Below are 26,566 nucleotides of genomic sequence, written 5' to 3' on the forward strand. Positions count from 1 at the left end.
TTGTTAAATATTAATAATTTAATCAGCACTGTAATTTTAGATAATAAGGAATCTACTGATTTGATTGTTATTCCACTATCAAAACCATTACTGACAGATTATTTGTAACTGACTGTAGTTTACAGATTTCTAAATACCAGACTAAAGTTAGACAGAATAACTTTAACTATCATTGCAAAATTAGGACTGTTTTGTTTAATAATGGGGAGGTACAAATGGTATATTCTAAATGAAATTTACTAAAATATCTGGATTAGATGAAATTGAAAACAACTGTATTATGAAAGTTAGGCTTTTTGTCCCAACTAAAAAATACTGTTCAATGTTTAGGCCTAAATGGATGGCAGATGAACTAATGAGACTTGTAGCAGAGAAGAAAAATGCATAGATGCATATAAATTATCAGGTGACACAGAAGACTATGGCAGATATAAGATAGTCTGTAAACAAGTCACAAAGGAGGTTAGGCAAGCTAAGGCAGATTATGAGAAATCTTTGGCAAAGGACAAAAGACTTCTTTACTTATGTAAACTCTAGGAGGAAGGGGATGAATCAGATTGGTCCAATTGATATCGACAGTTCGATTGTTGATGAACCTGCTGAGGTAGCTGACAAACTGAATGAATATTTTGCATCTGCATTCACACATGAGGAAGTCTGTAAGGAAGTTGAGGCCATAAGTTTATGAAACTAGCAGGAAACTAAATGATTTTGTAATAACTAAGAGCAAAGTGGAGGAGAAATTGTCGAAATTGAACATAAAAAAGGCATCTGGGGTGGTGGGATCTATCCAGGTATTTTAAAGGAGGCAGCAAAGGAAGTAAGCAAACCCTTGGCCATAATTACGAGGCCATAAGTTTATGAAACTAGCAGGAAACTAAATGATTTTGTAATAACTAAGAGCAAAGTGGAGGAGAAATTGTCGAAATTGAACATAAAAAAGGCATCTGGGGTGGTGGGATCTATCCAGGTATTTTAAAGGAGGCAGCAAAGGAAGTAAGCAAACCCTTGGCCATAATTATGAGAGCATCCTTAGATTCTGGGGAGGTCCCCATGGACTGGAGATGTGCAAAAGTATCACCATTTAACAAAAGGGATTCAAAGGGTGACACAAATAATTGTTGACCTGTCATTTTTACTTCTGTTCTGGGAAAAATAATGGAGTCACTGGTTAAAGAAGCACTGCAGGATCATCCAGCCAAGACTTCAGTTATAGTTCAGACCCAGTATAGAATTGTTAAGGGGAAGTCTTGTCTGACCAATTTGGTAGGATACTATGATGTGTTCACAAAGGAACTGATGCAAAAAATAATTTTGATATCGTATACTTGGATTTTAGGAAAGCTTTTGATACTGTTGCGCATTAGTAGAGGCATACGATGCAAGAAAGCAAGCTTATGCAGCATCAGCCAAAAAAAAAAAAAAAAAACCCTGCTCCCAATTCACCCCTCTGTTCGTTACAAATACCTGTCTAGCTCAGCCCTAAATTTATTTAGGCTATCAACTTCCACAACAAAAGATGGAAGTCTGTTCCACCAATCAACTACCCACTGGCTAAATGCAAACTTCCACACATTTATCCCACAACTCTCTTTCCTCATATTGAATTTTTGTCCTCTCAGATGATTATTCTGGGCAAGCAGTAGAATCCCATCAGCATTGAGCATGCTCAAACCATTCCAGGCTTTATACACCTCAATCAGATCACCTCGCAGGTGCTTAGTCTCTAGACACTAATCTGCAAAACTTAAGCTCTTTCTTCATAAGAGCAACCCTTCGGTCCATTCACTAATCTTGTTGCTCTTCTCTGTACTTGTTCCAACAGCTCTACATCCTTCTTAAAATGAGGCCTCCAGACCTGTATACAGTACTCAAGGTGCAGCCTGACCATTGCCTTATACAAGGGGATAATCACCTCCTTATCCCTGCTAGAAAAATTCCTGTATATCATTGACAAGACACCATGAGCTACTCTTGCAGACCGTCTGCACTGCTCAGAAAGCTTCATATCTGCCTGCACAAATACCCCCAGATCCTTTCCATTCACTACCACTCTCAGTGTATTCCCACAGATGTTACTCTGGGGTTACTGCTTCCCATATGTAGTATTTTGCATTTGTCAATGTTAAACTTCATTTGCCATCTCTCAGCCCATCTGCAAAACTTTTCTAGATCCTGTTGCAGCATCATACTGTCATTAGTGTCATTAACAACCCTGCCAACCTTCGTATCATCTGCAAACTTGGACATTAAGCCTGAAATACCATCATTAATATCATTTATAAATACAGAAAACAGCAATGGACCCAACACTGCACCCTGAAGGACTCCACTAATAACATTAGTCCACGAAGAGCAGTATCCATTGATTACCACTCTGTCTTCACCCACTCAACCGCCCCTTTATCCATAACAGCAATTTGCCTCCAGTGCCACACTGCTCCAATTTGTGCAGCAGTCATCCATGTGCAACAGTATCAAAAGCCTTTCTAAGATCCAAGTATGTAATATCAAAGTTATTTCCTGCATCCAGTTCTTTTGTGACTGCATCATAGTATCCAATCAGATTGGTCAGGCAAGACTTCCCCTTAACAAAACCATGCTGTGTCCGAGCTATAACCGAAGTCTTGTCTAGATGATCCTGCAGTGCTTCTTTAACCAGTGCCTCCATTAATTTTCCTGGAACAGAAGTTAAACTCACAGGTTTATAATTACTTGTGTCAGCCTTTGATCCTCCTTTGTGAATTGGGGTCACATTTGCACATCTCCAGTCTGTGGGTACCTCCCCTGAGTCCAAGGAAGCTCTCATAATTATGGCTAAGGGTTTGCTTACTTCCTTTGCTGCCACCTTTAATATAACTGGATAGATCCCATCCACCCCAGGTGCCTTTCTTGTGTTTACCTTCAACAATTTCTCCTCCACTTTACTCTCAGTTATTACAAGATTCTCTAGCTTACTGCCAGAGTTGAATACACCTCTGGCATTCCCCTCGCTGAATAACTCCTCATGTGTGGATGTCGATGCAAAATATTCATTTAGTTTGTTAGCTACCTGAGCAGGACCGTCAACAGTTGAACCATCGATATCAAGTGGACCAATCTGATTCATCCCCTTCCTTCTAGAGTTTACATAAGTAAAGAACTCTTTGCTGTTTTTCTTTGCATCCCTTGCTAAAGATTTCTCGTAATCTGCCTTCGCCTGCCTAACCTCCTTTGTAACTTGGTTACAGATCAACTTGTATCTATCATAGGCTTCTGTGTCGTGTTAATTTGTATGTATCCCATTCTTTTTTCTTCTCTGCCATATGTCTCATTAGTTCATCTGACATCCATTTAGGCCTAAACCTTGAACAATATTTCTTAGTTGATATGTAAAGCCTAGTAGCTTCCAAGATAAGTTCTTTGAATGGTTCCCATTTTGAATTTGCTGTTGGTAACATCATCAGTTTGTCCCACTGTATAGAATTTAAATACTGCCTCAGTCCATCGTAGTCGCCTTTACGAAAGCAATAACCCTTCCCTTTACCCCTAATGGTAGTTACTTCTTTGAGTAAATCCCACTTCAGGACACTGTGATCACTGCCACCTAGTGGTTCATTTATCTGCAGATTCTTAATGCAAGAAGAATCACTACTGATAATCAAATCAAGAGTATCACTCCATCTAGTTGCCTCCTGAACCTGCTGATGTAGAAAACAATCATCCAATAAATCCACAAAAGCCTTGCTAGTGTGTGAGTGACCAGCCCACAAATTCCAGTCAATATGTGGGAAATTAAAATCCCCTATCATAAGACTCTCTGATTTACTGGCCCACTGTATTTTCCTGTACAGTTTCTTATTATACTCATCAGAGTCATTAGGCTTGCAGCACACTCCTACTCTCAGTTTTGATCTCCCAATGCTTATATCACACCAAACTGACTCGACACTGCACTGTCCAGCGATGTCGACTGGCTTCACTTCCTTTGATTTTATGTGTTTCTTAACTAATAGCATAACCCCTCCTCCCTTCCTATTCTGTCTATCCTTTCTGTAGATGTTGTACTCCCCAGAACGAAGATGTTGTTCTGCATTCCTTATATCTGTGTGACACCACGTCTCTGAAATCCCAACAATATTTGACTTTGATGTTTTGAGCAATACCTCAAATTCATCAAATTTATTTACTAATCTATTTATTATACTTGCACCTGTTTCTGTTCTTAGTTACCCTAACACAACCCAAGTGTTTACTTGTACCGCCATTGACTCCCAGCAGTCTCTGAAATATCCTGCATCTTGTTTTTCAGGCTTCTGCTCATTCCAATAGAAGCAGTGCAAGAAGCAAGAATCTCTTTCACTTCTGCCAGTGGCTACTGTTAATCTATTAGTCTTTGTCTTCCCCCAAGCTAGCAGTTTTCTGACCTGCCTAACACTGCCTTGATAGCATCAGCAAATATTCTTGCGCCATTTCTATTTAAGTGTATCCCATCCCTGTAGAAGCAGTCTCTCCTGTTAACAAGCACAGTCCAGGCTGAAAAAAATTCTACCCCTTGAGCCTTGCACAGTCTTTCCAGGGCCGAATTGGTCGACAAGGCTCTCATCATATACTCCCTTGTATCGTGTCTGGGCAGAATTGCAGACACTTTCAAATTCAACCCTAATTCACGGCTTTTTTTCAACAGTGACCTATACTTGTTAAGTAATTCTGCCGGTCTCCTACTCTTGATATCATTAGTGCCAACGTGTGCAACTATATCACCTTTTGTGCCCTTAAAAGATGATATCCGCTCTACAATGTCATCAACCTTTTCCCCTGGCAGACATACCCTGGTCCTGTTCCACCTATCCTTTTTACAAAGCATGTTACCCATTTCCCTGACAATAGTCACCAACAACTACTAGTTCCTGTGGGACCAGCGCATTCTGCTTGGGGGTTTCCGCTGTGTTGCGTGATGACCAAGTGCAAGCTCTGGCATTGATGTGGGCAGCTGAGAACTTGATGGGCCCCTCAATTTAGTTCCTTCGAGGGCATCCACCCTGTCCTTCAAGCTCTCATATAGGCCTATAACAACACTGAGTTGTTGCCTGATTTCGATACACTCCTTGCATCACGCACACACAAAGACATCCCCCATGGCAATATCATGTCCCGTACCTTATCTTTCCTTCCGTTTTGTTTCTTGCACTATTACCTGCAAGAAACAAAAAAACTCTTATCACTTTCATTTCAGTTGTTTCCATTATCTGGTCTGCCCCTCTACTTTGATAACCCTCTAACTGGGTTCTAGGGTAGCATTAGGGATAAGTCATCTACCTGGCAGCAATTTTTGTGAATGCTTTGTGTGGGAAGGTCAAGGATTATGTTAAAAGGGACAATGGGAGTTCTTTTCTTTTAAATAATCATTTATTTATTTATTAATTAATTACTAAAGTATTTAACTATTATCATTATCTAATAAATTAAAATAAATAATAAATTTACCTATTGTTAATAATATTTAACTATTATTAATTGTCCAGTTCAGAAATTGTCTGAATAGCAAAGAATCTTAAATGTTAAAAAGTGAGAACTCTGTGTAGAGTGCCAGATTAAGGCACAGGCTAGCAGGGCCCTTGCCCAGGGTTACTTTCTTTAAGGGGTTCCAAACTTTACAAATCATGAAATGTGTATATATATATATATATTATTCTTTAGTAATATGATAATTTATGTTGTATTTAACTTTTAATATACTTTTATAGTGGTTTTCCTTAAATTATTAAAGGAAAACCACTATAAAAGTATATTAAAAGTTAAATACAACATAAATTATCATATTACTAAAGAATAATATTAAGTACTCTGTTTGTACCCAAGCTCTGCTAAAATAGCTCCTGGGACAACAGAAAAAGCTAAATTAAATAAACTATTATAATAGCCTATAAAAATTCCTACCCAGGGGTATTAAGGGACATACACAAAAAAAGGGCCTTAAATTAATTACAAAATGCATTAATCACAAAATGCACAGTAAATAACTACATGGAAACTAATACAAATAAGAATAACATGCTGTACGGGTATCACAGCATAAATTGCACCCCGGGATCGTATATGACCACACGGGATCCGTCTCTTCATAGCAATGGTCATACAATGCTGTCACACCACATGGGAGTAAAGAAGCATATAACCATAAACGTCTAAACAATGAAAATATCGGGCTACACATGAAACAACTCAATTTCAAAAAATGCAACAGCAAACTCTGTAAAACCTGTCCCTACATGCACAGACACCATCTAAATTCTGAAGAAGCACCAACATTCTGTCACACCAAAAATGTAATCTACCTAATTACATGCGAGATATGTGGGATACAATACATCGGTCAAACAAGTACAGAGCTCCACCTTCGTATGAACCTTCACAGATCACAAATAAACAGATATGATGAAAACACTGCAACAGACGCTCAAAACAGGTCAGACAAATACAATAACGAAATCGAATACAGACATTTCAAAATGCATGACTTCGCCAACGTATCCATTGCCATTCTAACCATTATCGATAACAACACACAAAGAGAAATCATGGAAGATATGTTCATTCTTTTATACAAATCCCTATATCCCTATGGATTAAACAATCGGTTCAATGGAAGGAACTTCGCATTCACCAGCCCAGAAACATGTACTTACAAAATCTTCCAGATCAGCAAAAACTGGCAATATAACGGGATTAAAAACGGAAAATTACAGGTATACAACAAAAACAACAACAAAATACCAATAAATATAAATGACTTCGAAAAACTATTAACAGAATGGGATACAAACCCCATAAACATCAAAAATATACACAACATACTTTTCTCTATTAAAATAAGCAAACTTAAAGCACTTAACAAAATATACCAAAAGAAAAAGACACAGAATATACACCTCAACAATATACTTGAAGATATATTTAAATTCAGAATAGGCATAAATTTCAACGAAAGCACTAAAAAAGAGTACTGCATAATCAAATACCAAAACCGTTTATACGACACAGTTAATATAAGTAATATCATAGATAATAACAAATGTTACCTACCCATCAAAAACACACAAATAAATATTAGATACAGATACACCAAGCCAATTGGACTAATCATCTGCAATTACAAAAACACCATTAATAATATGAATGAAGGAGAACAACCTTGTCACTGCCAGGAAAGTAGATATAAAAAATTCATTAATACACATTACAATCATATAGTAACAGGAGACCTCAATATTATCGAAGACAAAACACTAAGAGAAACAATGAAAAAGGGTACAAAATTCAGACCCAACACCCCAATTAGGTTGGAAAATATTAAAAAATCAATATACACAGATCTGTTACAATTTGCATTCAAAGCCGCATACAAAAACAATGAACCCATAGAATCATTCCAATGTTGGATAAACGCCAATACTGAAAACATACTAGACCAATTCAAGGAAAACATAACAAAGCAAAAACATCATATAAAAAACAATCACTTAAATTTAAAAAATATCAACAATAAAATCAAAGAAATACAAAACAAATTTGTTATTACTAGAACCGACAAAGCAAGCAATAATTTCAGTATCATTTGCAAAAAATTCTACATAGAAGCCATCAAAGAGGAATTGCATGACAATGAAACATACAAGTACATAGACTCCAATCCAAACAGCATCAGCAAAAAAGTATTGGCCATGCATAAAAAGCTTAAAATTAAAATAGACAGAATGCAATACCCCTACATATATTGGATTCCAAAATATCACAAGATTCCTACGGGAAAAAGATTCATTACTTCAGGTAAAAACAGCTATATCAAATATACCAGTAAAATCATGGAAGACAAGTTAAAAAACATCAACAAAGAAATTAAAAACACCAGAATTATCAACAACAACAAAGAATATTTGGATTATTTAAAAAAACAAAGCAATAATATTAAATGTATAAACACATACAACTTTAAAAACCTCTTTACAAGCATATCGCATGACAACCTAATAGAAGTACTACAGATATATTACCAAAAATATCACAACATACTACAATGCAAAAAACAATACTGGAATGACCTTACAAAAATCAGCGTCAAAGGAAACTACATTCTAATGGGAGGCAAAGTGTATTTACAAAGCAGGGGTATAGCTATGGGATCCAGCAGTTCTTGTGCAATGGCTAACCTCTACTTACACCATTATGAAAGTAACATTACGGACAGTTTAAAATTCTACAGATACATTGATGACGTAATAGTATTCAACCATGACAACTTTATAAATATTGCAAAGAATTATTACCCAGCAGACCTTAAAATAGAATGTACAAATCCGGATAACAACTTAAAAGCTGTCTACTTAGACAGCGAAATTACCATCCACCCAGACAAAATATATACACATCACCATGATAAAAGAGATCATTTTAATTTCGAAACAATAAAACTCACACACTGGGAAAGTAACATAGCAAAGCATATACATGGTAATACCATAAGAAATCAGACAAACAGACTATTACAAATATGCAACAATATAAATAGTGGAAATATAGCCATTAAAAAACTCATAACGCTGGATAGAAACAAAATTCCCAAACAATACAGTAGATATCACGTAAGAACTGCCATATACGCAAATATTAGAAAACACCATCCCAATGTAGACCCATATACTTTTATCAAAAGCCAACTAAAAATATAATAGTAATTACTCAGAAGAGTATCCCCTTATTTACTAGGTTTATTGCACTCAGGCGAGGCTCGTCGCCTGACTGCACTACAACCTATTGCCAAAATTAAACCCCCCCCCCCTCTCCCATAGTAAGAGGCTGTATATATGTATAAAGTTTTGCCTCTGGACAAACAAGTGCTGTTACGCCTTGGAAAAGCGGTACCGGCACTGTCCGAGGTGAGACATAAAATAAATGTAAAAATATTGTAAATACACAACTAAATAAATTCATTTAACCTGCCACAAAACCACCATAATAGACCTTGGCCTGAAGTTCGGGGACTTCCGCCAAAACACCATCGGAACACAGGGAAACGCTAAAGCGACAAAGCCATAAAAATAGCCATCTATAAAACAAGTTAAGGGTGCGAAACATTCCTTTTTCGACTCGACGACCTCCACCAAAACACATCAAGTAGGATGGGAAACTTTCCTGATTCGACACTACGACCTCCACTTATACACATCAAGTAAGTAAAGTTATTGTAATTTTTTAAAAAAAACTCACCCGTTGGGCTTTGTGTATTCTATCACAGTTGCTGTAGAAATTATGGGATATTAATTCGGTTCATAATAAATTTATAATAAATAATACCTATTTAACTAATAGCAATGGGAAAGGGACAAAAATGGGAATTTAAAAGAAACTTAGAATTCAGTATTGGATAAAATAGCAAAGCTGTGATAGATACAAACAGAAACGGGTAAGTAAGTAATGCATTACATCGAATGGACCGTCAATCCGCTCAAAGCCCCCGATGAAGTAGGGGATTGACGACCATGTGATGTAATACAAATATGTATAAAGATGTAATACAATAAATGTATAAAAATGTTTAATATTTTATCATTTTGTCATAAAGTAGTATTGCTACAGTTTTTCATCTATAATTAATATGACAATTTCTTTAGCAATACGTAACAAGTTGAAAAATAATAAATGAATAGGCCCTGGGCATTTAAGATAACCGAGTTTAGGCTAGCTTAAAGACCAGTAATGTATTAACCATAATACCTATGAGTAGAAAACACCCGTAATTAAGAAAATAAACACAATAAACCACAATAGAAAGATAAAATAATAATTATATATATATATATATATATATACGTTTACAATAGTTCGATTTTCTTAAGTACTGGTGTTTTATACATATAGGTATTGGCGTTAATACAATACTGGTCTTTAAGTTAGCCTTGTCTCGGTTATCTTAAATTCACATGGCCTATACATTTAGGATTTATAGGCCATGTGAATTTAAGATAACCGAGACAAGGCTAACTTAAAGACCAGTATTGTATTAACGCCAATACCTATATGTATAAAACACCAGTACTTAAGAAAATCGAACTATTGTAAACGTATATACACTGGCACGTATAATGTTCAATTGGCCAACATGGCATTAACGATGCACAAAAGACAGATTAAGAAACAATAGAATGATAATACAAAAGAATTATAATACAAAAGAATAATATATATATATATATATATCAGGGGGTCGGCAACCTGCGGCTCATGAGCCGCATGTAGCTCTTTAACTTTTAGCCCACGTGAAGCTAGGTGTGAAATGGAATTAGAGGACTTGAAAATCAAGGACATGTCGAGTGTAAGACTAAAATGCCTTAAAACTGAATTTGAGGATTTGTAGAGGTAAAAGGCTGCCCTTGCAATTTTACACGAATGGATGCCGATAGATGAGTTGAAAAAGCAAATCCAAATTGTGTTCGATGCGTGGTGTAGCTTACCAGACACATATATAAATTTGAAAATATTTGTGTTTGGACTTCTCTCTGTTTTTGGTTCAAATTTCTGTGGGCAAATATTTTCAAACATGAACTATTTCAAAAATAAATCAAGAAACCGTCTGAACAATAAGTCTCTCAGCTTGTTTGTTTTGGTTTTTAGGAGCATTAGCAACTAAGGCCATATTGCTCCGGGATATGCGGTGGTCATTCCCTGACCTTTCCGCATCCTCCGTATTTGGTGGTGACGGGCTCGAACCCCGGTCTAATCAAGAAGCATGTGATACGCACTGCTGCTCCTTCCCACCTGGCTACGGAGGCGCCTAAGTCTCTCAGCATGCTTGAAGATGAAAATTACGGCATACTTCCCTGATGTTGAGAGACTCAAGACGTTCAGCAGCAAAAGTCACATTAATTAGAAATATTATTAATAAATAATATTTCAAAATTTATATTTTTTAAAAAAACACCTTCCTACTCTATTCCATTTCTTAACCCCCCCCCCCCTCCAGCTTGAGCTGAAGTATGGCTCTTTGGATTCTTTTTTTTTTTTTTTTTAATTAGATCAAAAATGGCTCTTCACTCAAAAAGGTTGCTGACCCCTAATATGTATCCTTAGTAAAGGGGTTGCCGAAAAATCTTTCTTCCCATGGCGCAAAAATACCTTGGTCCGGCACTGTCTGTGTAATTACCAAATTTGCTTGTTCTGCTGTCTTTACTGAAGTAATTACTGTGGTAATTCTTTTACCACTTCTTCAGTCACTGAAGAAGTGGTACAGGGATTACCACAAAATGTTTGAGAATAATCTGTAGTCCTTTAAGAAATTAAAGACAGATTACCCTCTATGCAGGTTGCACTTATTTTCTCACTATTCTCCATTGAGTGGCTTAGACTCATTGTTCAACCCATCCTCATTTATTTAGTAGCAATATAGCTGGTTCCCTACTACCAAGTTACTCCATGAGATGAGGGCTGATGACCCTCCTATGCGTGTGTCCTGTGGCACAATTTTAACGATCAGACACCTTTTAATTGACTGTCCAGATTTTAGCAGCACCTGTTTTACCGCTTTTAATCATCTGACTGAGCCGTATACACTCAGTCAGATTTTATCCGACAATGACAACGTGTCTGCTGTTTTTAGCTATTTTAAATCAATAAAAGTTTTTAATTGTATTTAAAATTTATGTTATTGTTACCTCTTTATTGATTTATTTTTCATATATTTGTTATTATATATCTGTACATGGTGGCCTTACTAATTAGGTCACCGAGAGTTTAAATATTACCTAGTCTTGGCGCATTATAGCCTTAGTTGCTAATGCACCAAAAAAATCCAAACAAACCAAACCAAACCAAACTCCATGAGAAGGCGAGGAAGGATATTTGGTCTTGATTCCAGTTGGTTCACCACAAGTTAGCATTAGCATTAGTAGAGGCATATGATGCAAGAAAGCAAGCTTATTCAGCATCAGCCATAAAAAAAAAAGAAAAAAAAAAAAAAAAACAACCACAACTCCCATTTCACCCCTCAATTCGTTTGAAATACCTGTCCAGCTGAGCCTTAAATTTGTTTAGGCTATCAACTTCAACAACAAGCGATGGAAGTCTATTCCACAAACCAACTGCCCGCTGGCTAAAGGCGAATTTCCGCACATCTATCCGACATCCGTCCTTCCTCAATTTGAATTTATGCCCTCTCAGGTGATTATTCTGAGCAAGAGGAAGAATTCCATCGGCATTGAGCATGCTCAAGCCATTCAAAGCCTTGTACACCTCTATCAGATCACCTCGGCGATGCCTAGTCTCCAGGCTCTGTAATTTGCAAAACTTAAGCCTTTCTTCGTAAGAGCAACCCTTTGTTCCATTCACTAATCTTGTTGCCCTTCTCTGTACTCGTTCCAGCAGCTCTACATCCTTCTTGAAATGAGGCCTCCAGACCTGTATACAGTACTCAAGGTGTGGCCTGACCAATGCCTTATACAAGGGAATAATCACATCCCTGTCCCTGCTAGAAAAATTCCTGTATATCATTGACAAGACACCATGAGCTACTCTTGCAGCTCGTCTGCACTGCTCAGAGAACTTCATATCTGCCTGCACAATTACCCCCAGGTCCTTTTCATTCTCTACCACTGTCAGCATAGTACCACAGAGTTGATACGTTGATCTGGGGTTACTGTTTCCCATATGTAGTACTTTACATTTGTCAATGTTAAACTTCATTTGCCACCTCTCAGCCCATCTGCTCAACCTTTCCAGATCCTGTTGCAGCAGCATAGTATCAGTAGTGTCCTTAACAACCCTGCCAACCTTTGTATCGTCTGCAAACTTGGACATTAAGCCTGATACACCATCATCAATATCATTTATAAATACAGAAAACAACAATGGACCCAACACTGAACCCTGAGGAACTCCACTAATAACATTAGTCCACGTTGAGCAGTGTCCATTGATTACCACTCTCTGTCTTCTGCCACTCAACCATCCCTTTATCCATAGCAGCAATTTGCCTCGAATGCCACACTTCTCCAATTTGTGCAGCAGTCTTCCATGCGCAACAGTATCAAAAGCCTTTCTAAGATCCAAATATATAATATCAAAGTTATTCGCTGCATCCAGTTCTTTTGTGACTACATCATAGTATCCAATCAAATTGGTCAGACAAGACCTGCCCTTAACAAACCCATGCTGTGTCTGAGCTATAACTGAATTCTTGTCCAGATGATCCTGCAGTGCTTCTTTAACCAGTGCCTCCATTAATTTTCCTGGAACCGAAGTTAAACTAACAGGTCTATAATTACTTGTGTCAGCCTTTGATCCTCCTTTGTGAATTGGGGTTACATTTGCACATCTCCAGTCCATGGGTACCTCCCCTGAGTCCAAAGAAGCTCTCATAATTATGGCTAGGGGTTTGCTTACTTCCTTTGCTGCCTCCTTTAATATAACTGGATAGATCCCATCCACCCCGGGTGCCTTTTTTATGTTTATCCTCAACAATTTCTCCTCCACTTTCCTCTCAGTTATTAGAAAATCATCTAGCTCACTGCCAATGTTTACTTCACCTACGACATTCCCCTTCCTGAATAACTCCTCATGTGTGAATGTAGATGCAAAATACTCATTTAGATTGTTAGCCACCTGAGCTGGATCCTCAACTGTTGAACCATCAACATCCAGTGGACCAATCTGATTCATCCCTTTCCTTCTTGAGTTTAAATAGGTAAAGAACTCTTTTCTGTTTTTCTTTGCATCCTTTGCCAAGGATTTCTCATAATCTGCCTTTGCCTGCCTAATCTCCTTTGTGACTTGGTTACAGACCAACTTATATCTATCATAGGCTTCCACGTCACCCATTAATTTGTATGTATCCCATGCATTTTTCTTCTCTGCCATATGTCTCATTAGTTCATCTGACAACCATTTAGGCCTGAACCTTGAACAATATTTCTTGGTTGGTATGTAAAGCCTGGTAGCTTCCAAGATTAGTTCCTTGAATGCTTCCCATTTTGAATTTGCTGTTGGTAACATCATCAGTTGGTCCCACTGTATAGAATTTAAATACTGTCTCAGACCAGCATAGTCGCCTTTACGAAAGCAAAAACCCTTCCCTTTACCTCTGATGGTAGTTACCTCCTTGAGTAAATCCCACTTCAGCACACTGTGATCACTGCCACCCAGTGGTTCATTTATCTGCAGATTCCTAATGCATGAAGAATCACTACTGATAATCAGATCAAGAGTATTACTCCCTCTAGTTGCCTCCCGAACATGCTGGTGTAGAAAACAATCATCCAATAAATCCACAAAAGCCTTGCTAGTGTGTGAGTGACCAACCCACAAATTCCAGTCAATATCTGGGAAATTAAAATCCCCCATTATAAGACTCTCTGATTTACTGGCCCACTCTATTTCCCTGTACAGTATCTTATTATACTCATCAGAGTCATTAGGCCTATAGCACACTCCTACTCTCAATTTTGATTTACCTATGCTTAAGGAGATGTGAGCAGTCTCCTCAAATCCTTCTGCAACTCTTAAATAAATGGAGAGTCTGTGATTCTGTTTACACATTAACTTGCAGCCATAATCAGTCCACTGCAGAATGGAAGCCTCCTCAAATTCATGTTGAGGGAAATGAACCATAATCTGCCATGCTGGTCCAATGCGGGTTGGCAGATCAACCGTATTTAGCAGTCAGGGGCTTGAACCCAGTTCTACTCAGTGTGTGCTGCTGCACTCCTGCTCCTGACCATTCGGATATGTATGATATTAACACTTGAAAAATGTTTTAAATACAGTTAAACTTTGCTTTTTTTTTTTTTTTTTTTTAAGTAAAATATGTATTTAAGTTAATTTTCATTTAGTTTTTATTCAAAAATTGCATTTTAAACTTTCTCCCTTCCTCTTTTTAGTGTATTGCAATGGGAAGATCCACATGATTCAGTAGTATACTGTGTTGCTTCAGACCATTATATTACTTTTCTTAGTGGCACATCAAGACATGGCTTGGTAAGGCTCTGGGATAAAAGGACAACCAAATCTGTTCAGGTGTGTTTATTTACACTGTTAAATCAAAATTGAACCTTATCAGGTAGTTTTTATAGAGCTGTAAAAGGAAGATTCTACTACTATTCTTAAATATAAATGTTGAAATAAAGTTATATACAGTGAATCCCCACTTTACAATATTAATTTGTTCCAGAGACACCATCGGATCATGAGAAAATATTGTAATGTGAATGCAATAGCACATTGTTTTTTGATAATTCATTCCAAGACCTTGGAAGTTGAAAATTTCACTATATAACTAAGCTATTTATATCTTTTTCTTTTACAAAATGTTGTACTTACACAAATTCAATAGAGTAAATTTATGTCAAATAAGCATAACACATAAACGGCTATGGGTACACCCATTAGATCAGTCACGACAAACATCGCAGTCAAGGAACTGGAGTGTTGTGCATTTGTGGGTCTGCCGGATCCTATAGCCTTTTGGTGTCGCTAAGTGGACAACATGTTTGTGTAAAAGAAAAAGATATAAATAGCTTAGTCTGTTTACTACCTCAACTCTGTCACCCTTCCTTCAATTCACCATTGAACTGGAGTTGGGCAATGCCCTTCCTTTCTTAGATTCCTGGTTCAGTGCAAAGGCATGCATTTAAAGATGTCGGTCTGTCGCAAACCGATGTGTGCTGGCCAATTCGCCAGCTACTGGTCAGCACATGCTTGCAGCCAACTTCTTTGCCAAGAGGAGGGAGTACCACAAGGATCAGTATTAAGTGTCACGCTTTTCTCCATCAAAGTAAATTCCATCACAGAACAACTTCCTCCAGCTGTAAACAGCACCCTCTATATCGATGACTTTAGCATATTTTCTCAGTCATGTAACATGAGGGTTATTGAAAGACAACTGCAACGAGCCATTAATTGCCATAATTCCTGGGCACTTGTTAATGGATTCAGGTTCTCACCACTGAAGACTGTTTGTGTACACCTTTGTCGTAAGTGTAATCTTAATCCTGAACCTGAATTAAGGCTTGGACAAAATGCTATTCCAGTAGTGTCAGACAAAATTCTTTGGACTCATTTTCGATAAAAAGTTTACCTTTCTGGAACATCTGCCAACTACATACAAAATGCATGAGAGGCCTTCATATTTTCTGCTCTCTGTCTTCTACATCTTGAGGTGCAGACCAATGCACCCTACTATGCATTTACCGTGTGTTTGTATGATCCAGACTAGACTGAGTCTCAGGTATATACATCAGCCAGAGACTGAATCCTGTCCACCATCAGCTATGCGTATGGAGCATTACAAAAATCTCCTGACCAGAGCCTATACATTGAAGCAAATGAACCGCCACTCTCACTTCAACATAAGTAGTTGTCTATGAATTTTTCTTAAAACTGAAATCCCTGCCAGACTATCCTACGTGGACATCCGTTTTTGAGCCATGATGGGAAAATTTGTACGCTACCCATCAGACTGCCAACCAACCTATCGGTATTCATGTCCAAGAGCTACTCGGAGAGTTTAATCATGGCATACAAGATTGCCCAAACACCAGAACAGCCCCCACTTCCACCCTGCTCACATTCTAGTATGTGACTTTTCTTTTAAAAATTTTTTTCGGCCGCCTCCGTAGCTAGGTGGGCAGGAGCAGCAGTGCATAGCACACGCTTCTTGATTAGAATGGGGTTCGAGCCCATGACCACCAAGTGCGGAAAAGTCAGGGAATGACCACCGCATATCCCCAGAGCAATATGGCCTTAGTTGCTAATGCTCCTAAAAACCAAATAACAAACAAATATAAAGTAGGTATTGCATGTTATACCTGAATTTTTTACATTAAAAATGAGTTTTATATTAAAGTTTATTTAATAAATAGTTATAAAACATCTTTAAAAAAACCCAATAAATTAGCATTTACTTTAGACTTGAAGTGCAGGGCTGATAAAATCGATGGTGATGTAGTGGTGATAGGGTAAGTAGATCCAGTGTCTTTTTTAGTCTTTTGTCTTTTGCTGCTTCTGGCAAAGAAACTGTCCAAAGCGGACTGTTTTTTATGATATTTTTGCAGCTTCCTTAAGTAAAAAATGACTTTACACTCTGGAGGTCACTGTTTTCAATGTTCAAATGTTTTATTAGTGCTTCTCTTAAGTGCCCCCAACAAGAAAAGACAGTCTTCAACTCCTCAGCCAACATTTTTTTGGGTGTCTTCTTCCTCTTTCTTCCCAGTGTCACACTCCGTAATTTTCTCCAACTCTTGTAGCTCCTCTGTTATTAGCTCATACCCATGAGCATCTGTAAGGTCATCTACGTCCTCTTTGTCAGCCTCCTGATTCACCAAGAGATGATTTTATTTGTCAAAGCACCATCATCTTCAAATCCCTTGAAGCTATGGATGATTAAAGACCACATTTTTTTCCAGGCTGAATTTAAGCACCTGGTGAAAATATCGTTTCAAGAACTTATGATCAGCGTCACACGGTCAGGACATTGAACTTTTTTTGGCCTTCAAAAATCTTTGTGGGCTACAGCATTTCACCAGAGGTTGCTGCAAAGCAACTTACAAACATTTTCGTGGTGAAGAGTTTCTTTAAATTTGCAATCACTTGTTGGTCCACTGGTTGAAGAAGAGGAGTGGTGTTGGATGGCAAAAATTTGACTTGAACAAAGTCAAATTGTGCCTACAGAGATTGGGCATGGTGTGGATCATGTCCTGGTGCGTTATCCAGCAGCAGCAGTGCCTTTTGGGGAGGTTTATTTTTCTCAAGGTAACTCTGAAGGACAGAAAACTTCAAGCACCCATTCATTGAAAACATATCTTGTTACTTGGGCCTTCTTATTACTGAGCCAAAATACTTCCAGCATCCCTTTGTTGACTTTTTTATTATTTAAACACTCTTGGTGGTGGTGGTGGGGGGGGGGGGTTAGAGTGCTACACTAGCAACGGCTTCAGCTTAAAATCTCCAGAGGCATTGGCACCCAACAGGAGAGTGAGTCCATCATTCATAGACTTATGCCCATGTAAACTAGCCTCATCCTTAATGATGTGTGTTCTCCTGGACATTCACTTGAGGTTTATAAGACTCTGAGATTGATTAGTAAAATAATTCAAGGTGGAATTCTCACTGTTCTAAAGAATTCCAGAACTAGGGGATCAAATTCGAATTCCAGGGCTGAAGTTTAGATTAGAATGTAGGTAGTTTTCTTTTAGCCAGCGAGCCATTGATAGCTTGAACAAGTTGCCCTCTCAGGTAGTTGAGGCTGACAGTTTGAATAAATTCAGAGGTCAACTGGATACTTACCTGTGTGAGGAGGGAAGTATATAATTAGTGTTTTTTAATCTACTTTGTTGTTTTTTTTTTTTTTGCCAATGCAGCAAAAGCCTGTGGCTTCCTTGCACTATATGAAAATACTATTAAACTGTATTGAACTTCCAGAAGAGGCAAGTTTTTAATCAACACTTATATATTCACCCTGTTTTTGAAGTGCCTGAACCAGCCTCTGGTGGCTTTAAAATCTTCAAAGCATACAGCACTGCCACTGGTTGATGGAGCTTCAGTTTCAGATTGTCCTAGATCTGCTTAGCACATTCACAGATGAATTGTCTAGGCACTATCACCCATCATCTGCTTTTCCCTTATGCACTGATGTAAGGTCATCACTTACACTTTTTAGAATGTCCTTTTTGTTTAACTATTATAGAATTAGTCTGTTGAGAGAAACCATATTCACGCACTAATTTTTACTCCATGTTTTTTTATCATCTCATTCTTCATTTTAATGGAAATGTTATTCTTAACTTACACTTTAGGAGCCATGGTTATTAATTTAAATTTATTTAATTAATAAATTCAGAAATAACCACAATTAAATTATTTCGCAAAAATGCACTCTGTTTCCACTGAACAACAGCATCAAACAGAAGATAAACAAAGAATAACAATGCCCATTATATATTTCAATAAAAGCAGGGATGTTGTGCTGAACAATAACAAAGATGCCGATTGGTTAAGAACAATTGTACAAGAACGTATGAGCGACATTCTGCACGCTGATTAGCCAAGACTACCCATGCATTATTCCCAGCTGTATTGGAAAGCCATTGGTGCCTGCAAATATTATCAGTCGTTAAAATGAAAGCTCGTATGGAAGGTGTAAATCGGTTTCTGAGAATATTGGATGTCGATGTTAATGGAAGTTGAGGACCCACTGTATTGAATGATAAAGTAGTGAATAGATTAATATTATTTATCAACCATTCATATACGTTGTAGGGATTTCATATTAAGATAAAGCCCTAAAATATAAAGCTAACCTGCTACTTTCCTTCTAACTTTTGTATTGATGATCTTGGTAAACCACCTCCTTCCATTCCCATTACACTCCATTCAATACCTCCTGTGGTCTTCCATCAAAGGTATGTCAGAGCAATTTTGAACAGTCTTGATGCCAAGAAAGCACCAGGTCCTGATGGTATTTCTCCACTTATGGTGCCTCCATAGCCAGGTGGGAAGGAGCAGCAGTGCATAGCACACACTTCTTGATTAGACTGGGGTTCGAGCTCATCACCATCAAATATGGAGGATGCAGAAAGGTCAGGGAATGGCCACCGCATATTCCCAGAGCAATATGGCCTTAGTTGCTAATGCTCCTAAAAACCAAATAACAAACAAACAAACAAACATTTCTCCACTTATTCTCAAAACCTGTATTCCTGAGCTTACTCCTCTTCTGTGTCACCTTTTGACACTCTTGTTCCACTGGTGTTTATCCTTCTGCTTGTAAATTTGCTTATCCATCCAGTTGCTAAAAAGGTTGACAAATCTCTCCCATACAATTATAGTCCCATTGTACTTCTGCTCTTCCTCCTTACTCTAACTAAACCGACCAAGTATGCCCCTAACAATGCCACCAAATTCTAATCAAAGTTTAAATTCTACCGCTTTCTCGTAAATCTCTTTTGGCCTTTCCAAATTATAGTGTTCAGCCCTTTTTTTTTTTTTAAATTTTTTTATTTATTTATTTTTTTTTTTTTATAGGCCTGCCAGAGTACTTAAATAATCTACTCAGTGCCTGACCTGCCGCCTCGTGGCAAAGTGTGGCCAACAGTGGGTCTCAGTAGGAGCCCAGAGAAACAACAGAACATAAGACTACACAGTAAACTACTCCCCACACTCTTTTTAAATCTCTGGCAATGGTGATATACAGGCTTATATTACTCATCAATGGAAACATTCAGAGGAAAAGTTTGGTAACTCTCATGCAGTTGCTCAACATTTCAATGGCTTTTGATCATATTTAGCATAAAAGTCTTCTTTATAAGCTTCCATCTTATAATTTTCCAACTGTTTTTTGTAATTGGGACCACTTTCTGACCACTGCATTTCTGATCTGCATTAGGGGAGAATTCAGAAAGAATTCTCCCCTAATACAAGTGTTCCCCAAGGTTCAGTTCTTCCTCACACATTTTCTATTTTATATTAATGATCTTCTATTGACAGGATATCCTATTCATAGTTTTGCTGATGATAGCATATTACATTCCACCTTCCATTTTGAGAACACTTACTCTGCACAAATAGGTTCAACTTCTCAAATGGCCACTACCAATTCCTTAAATGCTGATCTCCAAATAATTCTTCAATGGGGCAAAGATAACCTAGTTGATTTTAATACTTCTAAAACTCAGTTCTATCTTATACCTTACAAAAAAGATTCTTCTGCTTCTGTGCTTATCTTTAATGACACTCAGATTTCTAAATAAGATCACATCTCTACTAGGGATTACTGTGACTTCTAACCTCTCTTGGCATAAACACATCACAAACGTTGCTGTCCTCTGCATCTAAGAAACAGATTTTTTGCTTTCACACTACGCATAACTCTTTTTTTCAAACAGCTGCTCGTTCTGTACAATTCTCAAATCTGTCCTACTATGGAATATTGTTCCCACATTTGGAGTGATGCCCCCAAAACCTCTCTAAGGCTTCAAGACTCCATTCAAAAGAAGGCAGTTAGGTTAATTAATCACCCACCTCTTACAAAGTCTCTCCACTCTGTCATAAATGTTCTGTTTCTGCTGCATACCTTTTCTATAAATACTTCCACTGTCACTGTTCTTTGGAATTGGCTTCCATAATTTCTTCTCTTTCTTCCAGACCAGTCCGAACACATGCTGCAACCAGTCAGCATCCTTTTACTGTCAACTTGCAGAACCAACTTTCCTTCTTCCTCATTTCTTCCTTCAACTTTTATTCTCTGGAATAATCTCCAATTACATGTATTTCATCAAAGCACAATCTACAGAAATTCAAGTCTAATGTCATCAAGTATCTTCTTTATCATCTTAACCTTCAACCCGTGCATGATACTGAATAATATAGGTTCTAATTGTTTTTGTGTGTGGGAATTTCACAAATGACAAATGCAAGATACAACACTCAGGGTAGTTGAAAATGAAAAGACCAGGTGGCAATTATGCAGTCAGATATGAAGTTCTCTGAGTAGTTCTGACAGGCTTGTTGGGCAGTTTGTATGGTTTTGTCAGTGATATATACAGGAATTTTGCTAGCAGAGATAAAGAGGTGATTATCCCATATATTATACAGTTTTGGAGGCACCTGTGAGGTGATCTGATTAAGGTGTTTAAGGCTGTGAATGGCTTGAGCAAACTCAGTGCTAATGGGATTCTTCCTCTTCGTATGCACATGAGGGGGACATAAATTCAAATTGAGGACGGATGATTTCAGAATAGATATAAGGGAAAATCATTTTTAACTAACTTAGTAGGCTATTTTGACACAATTACGCATGAGCTGAATGTTGGGAACAATTTTGATATAGTTTATTATTTGTATTTTAGCAAAGAATTTGACTCAGTCTCTCATGACAGGTTAAGCTGTATAAGCTGGAACATGTTGGGATTACTGGAAAGATTCTAAGATAGGTTGTCGGGAGGCTGCAGAGCAGAAGGCAGAGGGTTGTAATTAATGGACATCCATCAGGAGTGGGGTCCCCAAAGGATTGGTTCTTGTACCACTTTGTTTCTGATTTTCATAAACAACATTGACAAAAGGGATAGACAGCATAATGTCAATTTGCAGATGACATAATGACTTTTAGATTTGTTAATGATCAGTGCCAAGGAACGCTCCTTCACGATGATTTGAACAGAATTCAAAAATGGTCAGAAAAGTGACAGCTATGTTTTAATGCCACAAAATGCAAGGTCTTGTAGTTGGGGTTGAATTAAAAGCAGTAGAGGAAGAAAGAGATGTGAGTGTTATGATATGGGCAAATATGAAGTTTTCTGAGCATTGTAAACAGGAGTCAAGAAAGCGCACGGTGCCCTATCAATAATTTATCGAATATTATCCTGTAGAGATAGGGAAATCACAATCCCACTGTATAAGGCAATTGTAAGACCACATGTGGAATACTCTGTTCAGGTTTGGAGAAATCATCTAAAAAAAGACATTGAGCTTCTTGAAAGGGTCCAAAGATTGGCAACTTGCATGATGAGATCAGCAAAAGGGCGACTGTATATTTCAAGGAAAGACTGATTATGTGAGCTTACAGACCTTGGGAACCGGGCACCTCAGATGTGACCGGATTAAGGTTTATAAGGCTCTGAAAGAGGTTAGTAAAATGAAAAGGTGGAATTTTCACTGTTATATAGAATTCTATAAATTCAAATTACAGGGGGAGAGGTTTAGACTAGATTGTAGGAAGTTTTCTTTTAGTCAGTGAGTTGTTGATTGCTGGAACAATGTGTCTTCACAGGTAGTTGAGAATGACAGTTTGAATATTTCATTGCAACTGCAGAACAGATGAGGACTGGAGCCATATCTTTTATGACCTGCCCCCTTTTGATAACTATAGACGCAGTCTTATCACCAAAATTTCTGACCATTGCTCAAAAACCACAAACATCTCTTCATAACTGATGAGCTATGTTGCAAAGCACTGAGTGTTCTCAGGCAGTCTTCAAAGGGAAATCCTGCATCAGGCCTTAAACACCACCACAGTAGCAGGTGATCCTACAACACCAACCTAAAGCAGACTGGTGCAGCCCCCCCCCCAGATGTGACAGTATCAAACTACTGAATGTGAATTACTAATCAAGGCCTTGGTGGCCTATCAAAGTGAATTGTGCCTTGTTGCTCTAATAAACTGGGATGCCTGCCAGTGTATATGATTAAGACTAATGTATAAATGTATAGATCAGAATATAAATGAGGTGTGTGTGTGTGTGTGTGTGTGTGTGTGTGTGTGTGTGTGTGTGTGTGTGTGTGTGTGTGTGTGTGTGTGTGTGTGTGTAATTGTTTCTGAATGTGATATTTCTAAGTTTGTATGAGTATTTATGGAAGTATTTGCATGCTAGGGTATGTTGGACTGGGATCCTCATGTTGTTGATAGTTTGTATGAGTGTGGCTTGTGCTGGCTATGGGCAGTGCCGCCTGCATTTTACCCAAAACATCCCCCTCTTGCCTTCCCCTGATCTTTTCTGGGTGGAGGAGAGGAAGTCATTCTAGAACAGCCTCAAAAGGCTAAATTATAGAAATTAAATTTGACCGAATAGGTGCAGCAGTGTGTTAGGAACCATATTGCCCCCCCAATCACAGGCCTATTGATTGATCCAAATACTAAAAGAGTTATGTACATTTGTATTGTCAGATCCCACCCATAGACTTAACCTTTTCCTACTTGTGTTCCCCCTCCCCTGATTCACTGGTGACTGTGACATAGCCAGGTATGTTTGTACAGGGCAAGTGAGCATGAGTGAAAGCTTTAGTGTGAAAGGTTTCACACAAATGAGGACTCCCCTGCTCGGTGAGACCCCCCCCCCCCTCCCCAAGTGTGATAGTAAATAGTATTCTTAACCTGCAAAAAAAAAAAGGGAAAAAAGTGTGTGCTGCCTATATTCAGAGTGCTGTAATGAGTGAATATGTGTTGTGAGAGACTACCTGAGGATGTTTTGACTATCGCACTTAAAATATGTGTATATTTATTAAAGGCGCCTCCATAGCCAGGTGGGCAGGAGCAGCAGTGCGTAGCACACGCTTCTTGATCAGACCGGGGTTCGAACCTGTGACCACCAAATACAGAGGATGCGGAACGGTCAGGGAATGACCACCGCATATCCCCGGAGCAATATGGCCTTAGATGCTAATGCTCCTAAAAACCAAATAACAACAACAATATTTATTAAAAATAAATAAATAGATACTCCTTTGCAAGTTAAGGTATGTAACTGTGCTGTAAGGTATATTGTTGTCATGCGGCACCAGGGGTTCCCCCCATCTCCGATTTGCTTTCATTGTAGGTGTAACAGTTTGCTGGGAATGCCAGAGGTTTAAAAGTATGTGGATATTTTACCTGTGTAATGTTGTGTACCATTGTTTATCTGGTCATTTAGCTGCTGGTCTTCTGCTGGAGCTCAGCATTGCCCCACATTTGTCCTGTGGTTGCAGACTAGGAACCCAGTAGACTTAAATTACGCCGAAATCTCAGGAAATTATGTGGTCCTGCCGCATAATTTCCTGAGATTTCAGCGGTTAGGACCTAAAAAAAACGCTTATGTATACATACACGTAAAAGAACATATATATAAATATATAGCATCCATGCAGTCATAATTACTTTGGATTTTTGCATACAGCACATGTGCATGCATTCATATGGCAGGAGCAGGGCAATGTGTGGGATAATTAGGCAGAGACTGGGCAAAGATTACTTTTGGGCTATGTAACTGTGGTATGAATGTTTTGACCACATGTGTGATAGCCAAATGACTGCTTGTGTATGCTGAGAAAGAAAGAAACAAAGAAATATGTGCACTGTTTGTATTTTTAAGGTTTAATGATTCTGCCAGTACTCTGCCAGAATGTTTCAACAACTGCCAGATAGTTGTTGTTGAAACAAGGCTAATGTGAGTGTGAATGCTGTGCTTTGTCCTTTTTGTTGTGCCCCTGAATATACCTAACAAAAAAAAAAAAAAAAACACATCCTGTGTACTCATTTGGATGATAGACATACAACTAAAGTGTGTTGTGCACTTGATAGTCCCCTCCCCCCAAAAAAAAAACTTTGCCCAGCTATAGAACTCAATCCCTATTACCTGGTATGGTAATTAGGGGTCAGTGGCATTCCATGGCCCCCTAAGGAGCCAGATGAACAACATTACAATACACTACATAAACTAAATTCTACTCACACTATCTGGCGTTTACAGGATACTGTATTCAACATGAAAGAATTGATCGTGAGAGGATTGATTCCTAAACACTGTGTACTTCCTCCTACAGCAAGCTCAAGCGATGCCAGGGTTTGCCCCAGCGAGAGACTTTACACCGTACTTTCTGAACTACCTCTTCATGCAAGGGATGGGCAGTTGAGAGGAGGGGAGGACACTGGTTTTCCAAGGGCTCATAGCTAACAGGTCAGATTAACAACAGACCAACACAATATGACATAGACTACATATTAACACACTATCTGGCCTTCGCAGAGTTTGTATCGCATTATAAAAGTACACAGGACGGAGTTTGGGGAGATCCCCAGTGCCACTTGACCTGTAACATTAAACACTCAACTAAACTCCCTCTTAAAACAGTATCATCTTTTGTTCTCTTAAGACTATATCTGCTCCACAGTGTCATCAACTTTAGCTCTTGACAGACATACTCTAGTCCTATTCCACCCATCCTTTTATGACCAATATGTTTTCCTGACAGTTGAGTCACCAACTATAGCTATCTCCTATGAGACCAAGGATCTCTGCTGCAGAGGATGTTGTTGTTGTGTTGTCTGATGCTGAAGTATTGTGCTGAGTGCTTGATAGGTCCCCTCTCTTATTCCTTCAAGGGCATCAATCCTATTATCCAAATGTTTCCTTGAGAGTTACCAGTAGATTTGGTTCGATGGACTATCTAGTGGCTGGCTTGCAAACACCGTTTTAAAGCCTTACCCTCAAAATATAAGGAAGATTGAATCTCACCCTGATATGATGCCCATCTGTATCTCAAAAGACATCAATCATACTGCATGATGGAAGAGATCTGGAAGGAAGGATTAGGCAAATTATTAGAGGAAAGGGATAAATGATATGGGTATTTTTTTATTTATTTATTTTTATTATTATTTTTTTTTTGGCTAATGCTGTATAAGTGTGCTACCTTGCATCACTTACCACTACTAATACTAACTCGAGTTTTAATAGGATAGAGACTCAATAAAATGCAGGAAAACATGAAAGGGACAATTAGAGCCATCTGTGCTGGAAAAGTGTAGGTATTACTGATTATTTAAATTATTAATAAACCAGAGGTGGTTCCTAAGGCCTTTTTAAGGTGATTTGTGACAAGGACACAAATGATTCTGGACTCCATGGCCCTTCCTGTGCCATGGATGGAAACTAGAGGTCTATGGTGCTTTGTGGGGGGGGGGGTTCTGGCTTTTACAGAAAACTATCTCAATATGAGAACTGATAGTGGAGTTGTGGGCAATCACCAGTGCTGCTTGACCCACAGCATATGTCCTTGCCACAAGCAGCTGGCC

General features: G+C 38.2%; 1 protein-coding gene across 2 annotated transcripts in view; it reads left to right on the top strand.

Annotated features, from left to right (window-relative positions):
* Nucleotides 1-26,566, top strand: part of LOC150087272 (F-box/WD repeat-containing protein 4) — a 113,488-nt gene that overhangs the window by 82,470 nt on the left and 4,452 nt on the right. For both annotated transcript variants that reach the window (XM_090371930.1, XM_090371931.1), the window contains exon 8: nt 14,907-15,042. In XM_090371930.1, coding sequence (XP_090228056.1) covers nt 14,907-15,042 — 136 coding nt within the window. The remainder of the gene's footprint in view (nt 1-14,906; nt 15,043-26,566) is intronic.

Source organism: Mastigoproctus giganteus, chromosome 4 (assembly GCF_048544385.1).
Source record: "Mastigoproctus giganteus isolate SK-2022 chromosome 4, ASM4854438v1, whole genome shotgun sequence".
Taxonomy (NCBI): domain Eukaryota; kingdom Metazoa; phylum Arthropoda; class Arachnida; order Uropygi; family Thelyphonidae; genus Mastigoproctus; species Mastigoproctus giganteus.